General features: G+C 40.3%; 1 protein-coding gene across 4 annotated transcripts in view; it reads right to left on the bottom strand.

Moving 5' to 3' along the window:
* Nucleotides 1–16,231, bottom strand: part of ptprub (protein tyrosine phosphatase receptor type Ub) — a 166,368-nt gene that overhangs the window by 110,302 nt on the left and 39,835 nt on the right. For all 4 annotated transcript variants that reach the window (XM_031298758.2, XM_031298759.2, XM_031298760.2 and 1 more), the window contains exon 2: nucleotides 8,239–8,370. In XM_031298758.2, coding sequence (XP_031154618.1) covers nucleotides 8,239–8,370 — 132 coding nt within the window. The remainder of the gene's footprint in view (nucleotides 1–8,238; nucleotides 8,371–16,231) is intronic.

Raw genomic sequence — 16,231 nt, 5'->3', positions numbered from 1 at the left:
TTGAATGAATAAACATGTGTGAACATTGAAACTACACCCAGGGGTAGGCAACCTTTTCAATCAAAAGAGCCAACCCAGAGTTGGGACCAGCAAGCAGAGCTGCTGTCTGTATAAAATCCTCCTCACCTATAAAGCTCTTCATGGTCAGGCCCCTTCATATCTTAAAGAGCTCATAGTACCCTATTACCTCTTTAGAACACTACGTTCTCTGAATGCATGGCTGCTTGTGGTTCCTATAGTCTCTTCAGTTACCAAGCTCCTCTCCTGTGGAACCAGCTTCCAGTTGTGGTTTGGGAGGGAGACACCCTCTCCACATTTGAGAGTAGGCTTAAGACGTTCCTCTTTGATAAAGCTTATAGTTAGGGCTGGATCAGGTGAGTCCTGAACCATCCCTTAGTTATGCTGCTATAGGCCTAGACTATCGGGGGATTTCCCATGGTGCACTGTCTCTTTCTCTCTCTCTCTTTCTGCACTCATTCATGTCCCATTAATGCATGTTACTAACTTCACTTCTTCCCCGGAGTTCTTGTGCTTTCTCGTCTCGCAGGTTCTCATGGATCCTAGTGGAGCCTCCTGCCATGGTCCTGCTCTCTCTCTCTCTCTCTCTCTCTCTCTCTCTCTCTCTCTCTCTCTCTCTCTCTCTCTCTCTCTCTCTCTCTCTCTCTCTCTCTCTCTCTCTCTCTCTCTCTCTCCTTGCCCTTGTCTCCAAAGTCTTGCTCATGGTGGTACTGTTGAGTCTCTGTAAATAATGTTATAAGGAGTTCGGTCTAGACCTGCTCTATTTGAAAAGTGTCCTGAGATAACTTTTTTTATGAATTGGCGCTATACAAATAAAATTGAATGAATGAATTGAATTGAATTTTTTGTCTCTATCCTCCATGTGTATACCTCCACAGTAGTGTAGTTCTCTCTACAGGGTGGGGATTTCAACATGCAGCATTTCTTTATGTATATTTGTAAAGGGAAATCTTGTACCTATTTTTTATTGCAAATAAATGTCACTTTTATAATAGTTTAAACTTGTTTAAAATAACATGTAATAATTCAAATTATTTTATTATATTAGTAATATACATATTATAAAAGTATATATTAGTAATATACATATTATAAAATTATATGTATGTATATATGTATATATGTATATATATGTATATGTATGTGTGTGTGTATATATATATATATATATATATATATATATATATATATATATATATATATATATATGTGTGTGTGTGCGTGTGTATATATATATATATATATATATATATATATATATATAGTGTGTATATATATAGAGTTTTAGTAGCCTATATATTGATTTAACATAAATACCTTGTGCTTGTGTATATTCATTGCACCTATATTTTCTGTTTAATGTTATTTTCATATGGAAATCCATGGTTATAATTATTCATAAGTATGCAGTGTCATAACTACATCTCTGATGTTTATAACAAACCAAGCCGTTTGAAAATCGGTAGAAAATTGAGCAAGTTATGGTTATTTAAAAAGTACATGCACCATTAAAACACAATGTTACGAGTGAGCGAGCTGACTGTGGCAAGATGGCCGCCAGGTGCGGACGTCAACCTCCATTGGCCAGCAGCGCGGACGAGACATCTAGCCTTTATATATATCTATGTCGGTAAACGCCTCACGTCTTAGCTAGCAGCTAGCTCGGCAGTTGTCGAGAGTAGATGACAGACAGCTGGTGGTCAGTTGTTGTCGAAATCTGTCAGTTAAGCTTTTAAACAAATTGTTTTAAGCGTGTATGTTTATGAATGTTAACACCTTAGAAGCTCTGAAATAAGACCTCAAGAATTCAGGGTAAAGCAGCTTGTACGTTAACATTCACACGTTCCGTTACCGTTAACATTAGCTTGAGCAGCTACAGGGTGATTTATTTACTTTCAAGCAGTTTGTCATTGTTACCAAGTGGCCAATTATGCAGCTGTAATGCTTCATTTAATTCTCATGATTATACTTAAATATTATTGTGGAAATATTAATGTCAAGTACACTATATATCTAAAGCAATATCTGATAATATGTCAATAATTTGTTCTAGAGAAAACCTGGCAAGTTTGCTCAGAGGTTCACAACTTCACCATTCATATAAACATAAATACATGAATATATTCAGATAAATGTATGTAGACCCAAGTTCAATCTCTGATTGCGCTTGGTACAATCACATCTAGTTTCATACAAAATTAATCACAAATACAGGCCTGTAGTTTCATTTATAGAAAGTTAATACAATCTATATCACAATTGCAATATGAGTCAGATAAAATGGCAATTAGATATGTCCCTCAAATCATTTGCTGAGGACACAACTATTAAAACGGGTATCTATAATACATTGTACTTTAATTATCTTAGCAATTAAATGCATTTATGTCGCTTAACAGAATACAATTACAAGACAAATAGACTTTATTCAATAGTACTTGCCTTCTCAAAATAAAATAAAGTATGTGCAGGATATCTATAGCAACCATTTCCCCCACATGCCAAGCTGCAAATCTACCAGCTATAAAGTATATTATCTGTCTAAATAATGTACAGCGTTATAAGAGCAAAACTAACTGAATTTGGAGTTTACAATAAATGGAGACCTTTTAAATGAGATGATATATACTGCATATACATATGACGAAAGCAGACTGCCAGAGGTGAAAGAAGGCAGTGTAACAGAGTATTAAACCAGTGAGGATGGCTGGTCAGCACTGATAACAACGCCTCTCCTACAGCAGATGTATCTCTCTCCTCGCTCTGCCTCATCCTTTCACAGACGCAGATGAATCTCGGGACTCTGTCAATGACACACACGCACCCGTGTTCAGCTGGTCTGCGGTGTGCGCCCGTGGCCAGGCAGGGGTGAGAGGTGACAGATAGTAAAGGCCAGAAGATATGACATTGCCCTCCATAGCCGACTGGTAGAGGATGCTGGAGATACAGATAGAGGTCTGTGTATTTTACTGTATGAATTAGCTCTGCTAAGGTCATTACATTGAGCCTGCTGCTACAGTACATGACGGTTGACCAGGTCTGACCCCAGGACGATGCTAAAAGCCATGCTTCATTTAAGTCTTAACCTTCCTTAGACCTGAGGTCCCATCCAACATTAGAGTCCATTTAGAATGTCTGTGGGTATTTATATAAGGATCTATTGTGCTAGTAGCTAATAAAAACCACCAATCAATTGACTCTGTAGCTTGTTGCAATGTGATGTACTGAACAAACACACAGATAGAGCTGGATCCAAGCAAGCAGAGACACTCATTTTTAAAAGTTACCTTCACTGTATGTGTGAAGCTGGACAGCATAGGAGACATTTACACAAAAAAGACAGTGAGAGAGGGGGATTTGCAAAATTAGCATGCAACACATGGTGAGATTAAAGAAAATCATATTTCAACAATCTATTTCAGTATTGTCAGAGAATTTCTGTATGACTCAGCTGGAAATTAAAGCCCCGATTTCTGCACATCCAAGAGACACTGTTTGTATCACTACTGAGGTGGACAACTGAGCGAGTGTTTGTGTGCTCAGTGGCACCTTAACAAGAACGAACACCTTGGACAGAAGGTTTAACAGGGAGCCTTTCAGTAGCTCTCACATACACTGAACTTAAAGGGAAACTCCACAAATTTTACATATCAAAGTCTGTTTACAGGTCTTGAGGAACACTGTATTTGTGAGAGAAAAAAAATATGAAGCTGTTTGTAGCTCCAGAGGGAGCAGTATGAAATGAAATAAACTACCTCAAGTGATGAAATGATGAAAGTGAATGAAAACTCTGAGTTGAAAATGAAAAAATCTGTTGGTGTGGAGTTACAAAGAAGTGAGCTTACCAGACCTCTGTAGCCCACTCCTCATCTCTGCTTAAGGTGAGTGTCTCAATGCTACATTAGCCACTAATAAGGCTATGTTTAGACGGAAACGATCGGAAGAGAAAACGCAAAAGTGGCGTTGCGTTATCACTTTTTATTCCGCGTTTAGACAAGCGTTCTGGGGGGGAAATGTGCGTGCATATGGTGACGCAAAAGTGTGTGAAATTCAATGTAGTATGCACACCAGGCGGCTAGGTGGTAGTGTGAAGCACAGCCACACAACACCACCAAGTCTGCGCACCTGCCTAGAACCTTCCTTCTACTTCTCTCCCTAGTAGCGTGAAACCAAAACATGGCGAAGCGAACAACAGAAGCTGACAATTTTGTCTGGACAGATGAGGAGGTGGAGTTATTGCTCCAAACAATGCACACACGCGGCACACACACACACACACACACCCAAACACATGCAGCGCACACACACACACACACACACACACACACACACACATGCGGTGCACACACACAGCACACACACACACACACACATTTTGTCGTTTTCACCCACAAGCGTATTCGTGTAAACAGAGCCTAACATACCACACCCAAATCTCCAGCCAAACTGTAAGCAGTCGAGTTGCATTGTGGGGAATGTAGGCACCGGGATTTTAAAAGGAAGAAGAATCGTAGAATAAAATAGACGCTATCTCTGGTTCTGTAGCGAGTCCAACGTTATAGAAGTGCAATGCAAAATCTTATTCTTTCCTATCTCCCTATCCACCCTTAGATTATTAGATTGTTATATTAATGAATTTGTCATGGTTGTGGTTTTGGTTGTAGTTTTTCCGGTTTTATTTTGTAGTCTCTCTGTTCTTTCATGTCATGTCTTGTTTTACTTCCTGCCTTTGCCTTTGTGATGGTCTGCCCTGCCCTGATGTGTTCCACCTGTTCTTCAGCCCTCATGCCACCTGTCCCTCGTTTTCCCCTCGTTACCTTGTGTATTTAATCTTTGTCTCTTGTTGGTACATTGTCTTCCCTCCCTGTCATCCCCTGCGTCACTTCTTCCAGGTAGGTTTTTCCCCCTTTCGTGTCTTCTGGGTTTTTGGTTTTGGGATTTTTTTGTTTATCTTCGATTGTGCTTGCCTGCCTGCCTTCCTCAGGACACCTTATGTTGTAAGTCTTTTGTTTAATAAAATCCCTCTACTCTACATTTTTGGGTCCAAGCCTCGCATTCCTGACAGATCTTACTTTTTTCACTTTGCAATAGCCAGGTCCTCAGCAGATTGTCACTACTGTGTAGACAGGCGCTTTAGAGTTTTTAGTCTCCTTTTCCACTTCTGCATTAGTCTGGCTATCACCAGACCAAGCTCAATCTTTTAAGATTGAACATTTAGTCTGGGGAGTCTGCTCTGTATTTTCTCTGCACAAGAGGCATGATCAACGGGCATAGTTCAAATGACTCTGTAAGCAATTGGATAGTCCTTCAACCAATTAGACCAACGATCCGGGTGACATAGCAGCGACAGCGGCATCAACGGGTTGCTGCCATAGAGTGCTGCGCTTCGGTGGCCGGCTTGTTGAATGTAAACAAAAAGCTGCTTGGTCGCTTTTCTATCGTCATCGTTTTAAACCCGCCAATAGGTGGATAAGCCAGTTAGTGATTGGTTCCCGCAAAATTGTGAACGGAAGCAGGACAGATAAACGTACAGGTTTCCAGCCTGAGCTGCAGGGCGAAAACAAATCGCCGGCAGATTGGGTGGGGTTTACCCAGTTTACCTCTGCATGTCTCTTTGGATCCATAAAACATAAATATAAAACAGAAAATATGAAACTGCGAAATGCTGTTAGTCTGTCCTGTGGTTAAAGTTACAATAAAATATTGAAGCTAGTTTTGCAAACTATCAGCAACAGATGCATGCTCATGCAAGCTGAGGCTGCACTGTCAAAGCTGCTGTCTCTTCTTTAATGTATTTCTCAGTGCTAAATGTTAAGGCTTTATAGATGCCTACTGTATTAGCTTCTGGTGGGCTGACAAGAACTTGATGTTTAGAGTTGATGTATCAGACCTGAAAACCTTTGCTTTTAATCATCACTGTAGTTAAACTGGAAATATCTGGACATCATGTCCCACATGTTTGACCTGTTAAGAAGAAAAAGAAAACTACAGCACCTAACAACAAGGCAAACAAAGAAAGCAAGATACATTTGCCATAAGCTGTTTTTTTTTGTTGTTGTTTTTTTTAGCTTGGTCAAGTCTTTAAAGGATTTTTCCTTTAAGGCCACGCTGCAGCAATATAATGGATATTGCAGCAGACCCATAACTTTCCAAGCTAATGAATCTGCCTTTTAAAAAAACGATAATACACTTGACATGCAGACACATTCTCCTTTACAAGGTCATCATCCTGCAAGCCTAACTTGTTCATTAAAACAGCGATGGAACTTCAGATTATCAATAGCAACCAGACATCTCCGATCTAATTCAAAATAAAGGGGAATGTGATAAAAAATGGGCCATTCCTATTAAGACCTCACTGCATTCTATCTTCTTTTTTCCAAGACTATTTTCTCTTTCAAGGGAACGGTAGTCTCTAATTTCTCCTGGGAGCCACAAGCTGCAGCTATCTCAGCTATGTTTACTAATCTTCCCTTGACACCAGTTTCTCAGCCCCACAAAGTTAATACTGGTCTAATGTAAATAGCCTTATCTCATAAACTCTTGTTATCCCCCCCACCTTGGCTACCCAATGTGATACATGGTTAGAAGTCAACACGGGGAGTAAGTCGGAGAGAGAAAATAAAGGTGGGGAAACCTTTCCTATGCCAGCATCTGCAGAAAGGGTATCATCTAAAATCAGTATCAGTAAAATGTCAAGGTGTACCTAACGAAGGAACACCACTGTCAATATAAAATTACGCCAATCGCATGAAGAACATGAGTAATACACTGCTTCTAGTGCGGGCCTGAAGGCTGAGCAGATAATAAATTTAAGTGAATTTGTCTTCTGGTTCTCAGAACTGATCGATCGAGAGTTGATGCTCGGAGCCTCTTTTGCCATCTCGCTGTGTGTGGATTACAGTACCTGTCTCATTCCACCTGTGCTGGTCTGTTCCACTGAAGACCCCAGTATCACAGTAAATGCCATGGCAGTAAGTTTTAATTAAACCCAAAGGGAAAAGTATTAATTATCCCATCGCCTGCCGTGAATCGGCTGGCGGCTGCAGGCAGATTCTTGCTTGAATGCTGATGTGGAAGTGAATAAGGTGCGGTTTAGGAGTTTAGGATTAAATGTGGGATTTATCATGTTCAGAATTCTATTTTGATGGACGCCTGCGGACATGAGGAAAGTTTGTCCAATAAACTATAATCACTACACCGCTCTTAAAAATAACCATGTATCCCTGTGGGAAGTTTTTAACCGTTTTCAAAGGTTACTTAAGTAGATATTTTCCAAAGGGATGAGTATTCCCTGAGGCCTACAATTATTTCTTCTTTCTAAATAATCTACAGTATCTAATCGTACCCTATCTTGTCATCTTTACATCTCTTAGCTTATCTATCTTATAGATATACCTGCCACATTAATGATCAGTTCTTTCTTCCAAGCTTGTTAAATTGCTGCCACCATTGAACATGCAGGTTCTTTCTCCCTCTCATGTACAGTGAACAATTAGATGCATGTTTTTGTCAAATATTGGTCAAATTCTCATTACCATATCATTGATTGATTGATTGGTTATACCCGAGGGAGGCAGGTTCCGTGATCATATTGCAAGTTGCCACAGCAGACGTGTTTTCAGCAGAGAGCCCACTGCTGCCACTGATATTTCTGCTCAGAAGCTGAAACAGCACTCTTCTCTTTGTCAGATCCCTGTAGGTGTTTGTTAATGCAGAGATGGAAGAGAGCCTTATAAACTATGCATGCCATCTCCCTCTGGCAACCACCAGCAAGAGCAAGATGGCAGGAAAATGCTGGTTTCCATTAGTCCTGTGAGGCTGGTTAACATAAAATTATCCTTGGGGTTAGCGGGAAGCAGACAAAACTGGGGTGAGTGCTTCATTAAAGCTGGTGCATAATGGACGCTGGACATCTATAAAGGCTGATTTGCATACAGTCGTGCTTTTCTGATACGTCTGACTCACAAACAAAAGTCAATTTATTTCTCAGACCATTTAAAAAGAAACCGAAGCACACACCAACTGCTGGCATGACTCAATAAATAGCCTCTGGTCTTGTGCCCCATGAACTCTTACTTGCTGTGTTTCAGATTCATAGCAAGCCAAGCTCGTGGTCAGCTCTGTCTAATCGGCATGCCGGCAGATATCTAACTACACAAAATGGCCCCAGCCTGAAAAACAGTCAAGTACAGAACTGTAGGAGAGAAGACCACTCACCTCGCAGAAGGTCAGAGCTGGCATAAGGTGAACTATACGTCCGAAACAGCAGCCAATCAAAGTCATCCTCCTCCCCCTGGGTGAAGTCACACAGATTGGGGTCTGAATCCTCTTCGAATGTGCAGCCAGCCGCTGTCAAAAAAAAAAGAGGAAAATTTAAATAATGTCCATCAATGAAAAACAAACATGTATGGTCTTTCAGTTTTAAAGAAGTAGATTTACCTCACAGATGACGGAGACATATTTAACAAACAACTCGGGCTGTGACTAACTTTTCATTATTGATCAATCTGTCAATTATTTTTTGTATTTTCATACAAATTGCTCATTTCTTCTGAAAAATCAGTCCCAAACCCAAAGAAAAACAGCAAGTACTCCTACTTGAGAAGCTGGAACCAGAGACTGTTGTATGAATTCAAGATGTCTTCATTCTGCACTAAATGTACACGTGATCCACTGACAATGAAATGTGCCCTGCAGCCACACTGACCACCTTTCTGCCCTTTCAAACCAAAGCAGTTTACTATTGATGTAATACTACTCTATACTGTAAATGTAATGCAACACAAAGAATCTGCTGGGATGTAGAGCATGTCCACGATGGGTGATGTTAGTGATATGAGGACGGATAAGGTTATGTAGGCTACATAACTGATAGACTGGGAAGAAAAACGATACCGCTCAAATAGGTAGTTATCTGGAAATTAAAATGCGTCGGGGCCTCAATATCATCTCCCGACGTATGTTTAACTCCCTGCAAAGTAATACAGCTTCTTCATCAACGGGATCGTCGACAAAAGGAAATGCCATGTTTTGAGAAAACATTTTTTTTTATAGTCTTAGTCTTATTAGTTGTTTTATATTAACATGGTTAATAAACCAACCCTGTTTTTTTATTCATGCAGATACAATACCAAACTGATACAGACTGAATGAATGAATGAGGAAATGAAAGAGGGCTGTGTCAGCAGTCTGGGCTGGTGTCAGAGGGAGGAGACTGAGAGAAACTCGAGGTTTCTTGAAGAAAACCTGCTCCCGACCAGGTTAGGTTCACAGACTCAGTTACCATAGTAACTGACTCTGAGGTTAAGTTACCTCTCTTTCTGAAACAGAAAACCCAGAGTTTCCCTCATCTCAGGGTTAACAAACTCAGAGTTTTCACTAAACCTGTTTTCTGAAATGGGCCCCAGGTCTGAAAGACTGCACAAGGGTTATTCTAATAAGTATAGTGTTATAGATTAATATAGTAGCCTACCCTGAGAGTAGTCACTGACGACAACTTGTGGCCCTCTCAGACAAATATTCAAATCTTTGCAGTTGTGAAGATGCTTTAACATGAATGTAAAGCATGCGTTTGAATGGTTAATATCAGTCTGAATGAGATGCTCTCAAATGCTCTCAGACCAACAACAAATCAAGCAATGAGCTATAATTACTTCAGACACGCACAACAGAACTCAAACCCTGGCAAAAGCAATAATTGCCCCTGCATCTGAGTAGAATTACCCCTCCCATAAAGCATCCACAAACAAGACGACATATCCCAAGGCCCATTCACAAAGGCACAAATAGTAATAACATTTGGGGAAAGCGGGCACCCTGGGGAATGTAGTGATTATCATAATATCTCACAACCTGCTATTCCATGTGCCAAAAAGCTAATTTTTTCAAATTATATTTAATAGCTATGGCTTTAATGGCCCTTGGGTCTTGAATAATGTGCTTCAGTTCCGCATCTGTTGCCATATTTCACATTAGTCCATCGGTGTGGAATTACAGTCTAACAGTGGGCATCCCAGTCGTAAGACCAGTGCCTGTGTCAGTAATAATTGGAGCAGGACAGCACGAGACACGACATGCTAATGATGGGAATAACCATGAGCAGCTCCTGAAGGTGACCCGTGTCTACAGCTTTATTGCTGCTCATTCTTTCCTCTAACTTGCCATTAAACAAATGGTCTCAATATGACAAAAACGCCAGCCTCACTGTAGTGAGGATTCATAATTCTCTTTTTTACTACCGATGTATAAAATAGCCACAGCTTCCAGTCATTAATAGGTTATTGCGATTGTTGGGGTGGTTTGGTACAGTATGTTACAGGCCAACCCGGTCTGAAAGACTATGATAGAGCTCGGTAATTATTGAGGGTTTCTGATGCCAAAACCATATCTGGGTTTAGGCACCAATACCACAGTGTCAGTGCAAAGTTCACAAAATCGTTTTTAATGCATCAGTGTTTAAAGCTGTCCTTAAAAAACAGCTATACAAATAAATACATAAAATACAGATTTAAATTAGCCAAAGTTTCCTTGTTTCCAAATTTAAAATAGAAAATGATTTAAGAATTAGTAAAAGATCAAGCATTTGGTGCCAACTTTTGGTATCTGACAGTTCCCAATGCTACAAACAAATTTCGGTTGATACTCAAAAAGCTTCATGTTTAAACCCAGTTCATCTTTTTTGGGACGTTTTTCCTCAAGTTGCATATAGCTTGCTGTAATTGCACTGTGCTGTGTCAAGCCATTAATACATGCATTTCAACTGCAGGGTATAACTGCGCTGACCCGCACCGCTGTGCCCCTGCTTGGTCCCAGAGACAAAACAATGATAGTTTCCTTCCCCAAACCAAGCTGTGTCCTTCGCTAAACGTATTGGCTCAGTGTGGCTGTGTTGAAGAATGTCTGTGGTTTGGAGTTTCCCTACATATCGGCTCGTTCTTTAACACAAACAGCCTTATTTATCACTTTCCTACAGCCGTATTAGAGCTGTGTTCGTTACTCCTGATGCAAACCGAACATTTTACTGTTGCTTCATATTAGTTTTCCACCACTGTTGGAGGCTTTTATTGTGTAAGCAGCTTTAGAAAATGCATTGTATTTTTCACTGAATTAACGGAACTTCATTAGTGGTGCTGCTATTCAATAAAAATTGGTAGTTATGTACATATATTTGTTACAGTAAGAAATGTCAGAAGAAGAAACTGTTAAATAGAATTGGTTAGATGTAGAGCTGCAGATGATAGGCCCTTGCTGTGTGCTCTTTGAGACAACCAGCAAACCTCCAGCCTGTTAATAAGGTAAATAAAACCTTTTACCTTGACATGCCATCCTATAGAACAGTGGTTCCCAACCTTTTTTCCTTGGCGCCCCCCCTACTTATGTCTAAGAAAAGCTGAGCCCCCCCCCCAAAACCGAAGTTGAGGTAACTCTCGAGATAGAGCCTTACTTTCTTTTTTGATACAGAGGGGTTATCAGCACTTTTACGTTTCTCCGCCATGTTTCATTCATAAAATAGTGATGCCGTGGCGGCAGGAAAAACGAGGATGATAGCAGCTAGCAGCTGACCTGATGACAGCAGGGTCCCAGGTTAAGAGGTCCCGGAGGTTTGGCCTACTAAGTAGCCTGCCTACAATTTTAAGCGAGAACAAAAATATATAGTTTTTATACAGACTTTTGTATACATGATATATTCTAGTGTATTATCATAATTTGTTTAACATGTGCAAATATTTTTTTTTACCTCAACCTCAAACCAGATAAAGACTTGCGCACCCCCTGTGATCTTTGCCGCCCCCCTGAGGGGTCCCCGGACCCCAGGTTGGGAACCACTGCTATAGAAAACCGTTTGCGCCTTGCCAGAACGCAGCATGATATACCAAATAAGTTGTTGCTGTTTGCTTTAAAGGGTTACAGTTGATTCAAGGTGTTCACTGCAGCTCAAACACACTCAGGGTGCCCTTGCCTACAGCTGACCTTTTACATCACTTTTGCACATCCAGTGATTGTGAAACGATAACACCAGAGCATATCTACCATCATGTAAGCTCGGTCCATTGGGTTATACTAGCAGCCAACTAGCTGGGGAGGGAGTGTGTATTTCTCTCCCTCTGGGTTTGATTTATTGCCCCGTACTGGGCTGTTACTGTCCAGATCTGCTGCTGAGGCCAGGGGTTAATTGTCCCGCACTGGGGTCTATTTCTAATAGAACAGCCAGAGATATGGGACCTGACATATCCAAACGCTGGCACTATATTATTCCCCGCTGCTTCAGTAAATGAAGCCTGCAGACTCCTCCCTACAAGAGTCCCATCATCCAGAAGAAGGAAGCCAGGCCAGCACTGCTGGAATGTCATCTCCTCACAACACACCGGGAGGGATCCAGCTCATCTATCATGACAAAACACACTCCCTCCTCAGCTCCTTCTGGAGGATCAATGGGCGTGTGGGGTGTCAGTGGCCATTTTTTACCTGAATAATTACAGCATAATTTAGTGCAATGACCAGTGCAAAGTCAGACACTGCCAAGATTTTATGGCTGAGGTTGAGACATGTTTCACAGTTTGGTCTGTTGTTCATGCTGTTGTTAGCTGATATAAATCCTCCTTCACATTAAATACTAGTAAACACTTACTACGTTGTGCTTGGAGAAACAAATTCTGGGGAACACATACAGTATAATGCAAATCATAGGGCCCATGTCATTAAATTGTTTGTAAGACTGCTAATCGATGTGTCTGATCTACTTGCCAGGCTTGTGAGCATTTTGCATGTACACCTATGGAAAGAACATGCTGTGTCTCTTCTTGGGAGCATAATGGAAGAATTAGATGAATAATTCAAGTCGGGAAGTTTAGTTTCAAGGATGCAAAACCAGTAGAAACATTGTTGAAACAGCTAAGACATGTCAAACCAGCCTGCTGATGGTGCCCTGCATGTAGTACAGCCCTGCACTGTAAGGAGGAATACCTGAGTCAGATGAGAAGTGTTTTACAGACTCGGATCAAATAAATTATAAAAAAAACGTTTCGGTTTTGTCACTCTGTTTAAACACTAATCTCAGTGTTTACTGTAAACCAACCACTGCATAAATACATTAATACACAACCTCTTTGACTTCATAGCAAACCAAAAATAAACTTCAGATTTAGACTGTGGAAGCGATGAGCCACACTGTTAGAGGATGGATGCAGTAGCTCCTCCTAGATTTCATAAAGACATAAAAGAAGGCAACTTGTTTATCAGACACTCCAATTTGTCACCACATTCGTGGGGATATGTAAAAATGTTCCTTAGTTTTATTTGTGCAGTTGATCAAGGCTGTGAGTCTTTCTCAGTCATTAGTGTCACATGTAGCCCTTCATGTTAGATTTGGTATCTCTCTCTGTGTTTACTTGTATTATCCCTCGCCTAGTTAATTAGGGTGTCAGCTATGCACATTGGATATTGTCTCTGCTCATCCCCTTTATTTGCATGTTTTAAGCAAAAGGACGCTGGCCTAAGCTTATTTAAGGTGCCACTACTCCAACAACTTTCCACTTGAATAAATCAAACACAGCAGAATAGGGAGAGTACGAAATCAAAGAAGTGGCTGAGCCATACCCCACAGTATCAACAACAGTTGTGTGTATTTTAAATCAGAGCCACAGTCAAGACCACCTAAATAAAGAGTGGACTGTTGTCAAAGTGCAATCTCAAAATGTTCATTTTTTCTCTTTTCTAATATTTCAAAGAAAAGGAATGATCTGTCATTAAATACAGAAAGCAATCATTTGATCTGAAACACTGCAGTTAATCTTTTCACTGGCTTCTAAAAGATTAGTATAGCGAGTGAGCAGAATAAAACAGCAGAGTCCAACACCACAGGGCAATACTTATCAGATTACAAATTAATAGTACCAAATTGTCATATGATCCACTCACAAAGGTTGTAAAAAAGCTGAATGTGAGAATACTGCTGTAAATTAGCTCAAGTGATTAAATTAATTGTGAAATGTTGGGCCCCTGGACAACAGCTTATTGGGGGCATAAAACAATTTAATCCTCGGCATGTTACAAGAGCTGTCCAGGTCTGGGCCACAGGGTCCCACCCATGGCCCAGACCTGGAATATATAATAAATTTGATGCAAGGTGGGGTGGGCAATATAAAACCTTCAAATATCACAGAAAATAGAATTGTATAAAATTGTATGACAATGTACACAATGTCAATATATAATTTTCAGAAAAACATCAATTGTAAAAATTGTTTATGGATTACAAAAAATAGATGGGAATGTCTGTGTTTGGCTAATGCAGCAAGTTAAACACATGGCAACTACAGAAGCTTCATCACATTAATGCAAAAACTATATAAAAATCCAACATTGCCATAAATCAGTCCTGCTCATTAATTTGAAACATTGACCACAGTGGCTTAATACACCGGATTACAGCAAAAATTCCATGGCAAAAATGTTATCGCAGAATCTCTGATGGTGAACACATTTTTCATAGTCTCGCACTGTATATCATCATATCACCCAACCCTACATGCGGTATTAAACAAGTGGAAATTAAATGCAGTAAACATAAACGAATATACACAGAATGTGTCATAATCTGTTCTGTGTAGACTAAGTCTACAAATAAATGATGACTGATGTTTCTGCACATCAAGGTATCATTTAAAGGATCATTCTGGCTGTTTTAAAACCAAAACCTTATTTACCTTGGCCTCACTGTAGTTATATGTAATGTAGCTCTAAGTCACTGTGATACACCTGCTGCAAAAACACTTCCACAAAGTCTACAAGTTACGGCGTGACACGACATAAAGTTTGCCCCAATTATTTTTTATAGGACACGAGTGAATGGCTTCACAAGGCATTGTGGGATTCCAGGCGTTACGGGGAAAAAAGAAAGGGGTGGAAAGTTAAAAATGTTCAACTTTATGCAAATGAGGGCAAAAATTCACCTGCCAGCACGGCTTAATTTGAGCCGGAACACGCCGGAACATGTAATATCTATGGGATCCAGCACCTCCTGTGTCACTATGAAAAATGTATCGCCTAAATGAAAAAAATAAATAACTGTTTGTGAATTGTAGTGTTCAATGTTGTTATATGTCTTGATAGTCTTTATTCCCCATTGAAGACACAAAAATCTTGTGTTTGTATTTTCGATGCTTTTGAGGTGAATTTTCAGGGTAAGACGGAGGGGGGAGAGGGACGGAGGGAAGGGAGGCACTTCAACAGCGCGGCGCTGCACTTCAAGTGACACAAGCGCTTGTGCTGGTTGAGATTGCTGTTAATAGCCTCATTTCAGGCATTTTCAGGGGAAAAATGTCAAAAAGACAACAAGGTTTGCTTAACTTTTTCAAATATGCTGGCCAGTCGGATCCCAAACAAGCAGAAACCGTTTCTGCCGATCAAGAATGTGGAGACCACGGTGTTTTTTTTTGGTTAATTTAATAGTCCGATGGATAATTGCTGCTTGTGAAAACGATTGTTGCAGTGTATTCTTGTTTTACATTTTGCACCGATGCAGTGCACGTTCTGAAATAAAAATAAACATTGCCCTGATGTACACACAGCGTTGTTTAGGGTTTTTTTGTCAGAGAAGCTACGTAGGTAATGTCATTTTTTTTTTTGTTCCGTTACCTCCAACCCCCGTTTTGAGTCGCCGGATCCACCCACCTTTTGCGCGCCGGGATCTCCCACTTTACAAATTAAGCACTGCCTGCCAGCTACGCAGTAGGCCTATTGGTGGGTCAGGAAGATTGGTGTTTGCCTGCTGTGGAGACATGTCTGTGGAGCATTATAGTATTTTCTGGGATCCCTCTTTTCTATGTCCCTGGCCTCCGGGATTACAGATAAAAACGAAGAGCTGCTTGGCTTCTTATCAAACTCTCTGCAAGAAAATGAATGTCTATTTCTCAAAATGTCAAACATTTCTTTTTTTTTAAATAATACTTTAAAATAAATTGGAAATTAGGGTCAAAGTTGAAAAATAACACGTAGAGGAGATGTTCAGAGGAAAATAAAACATCAGACAAAGTAAGAGTGATGATATACAGCTGTGTACTCATGTGGCCCTGGAAAAAAATAATAATCCAGTCCTTATTGTCTAAGACGATGTCTGAGACACGGAAACCAACCAGTCAATTTTCGAGACACAGACCAAAACACTTAAAACCTGGATGTGTGTGCTTCAAGAAACCATTCACCACCTTTG

The sequence above is a fragment of the Sander lucioperca genome, chromosome 10 (genome assembly GCF_008315115.2).
Source record: "Sander lucioperca isolate FBNREF2018 chromosome 10, SLUC_FBN_1.2, whole genome shotgun sequence".
Classification (NCBI taxonomy): domain Eukaryota; kingdom Metazoa; phylum Chordata; class Actinopteri; order Perciformes; family Percidae; genus Sander; species Sander lucioperca.
The sequence above is the reverse complement of the archived record's forward strand: the minus strand, read 5'-3'. Positions and strand labels throughout refer to the sequence as shown.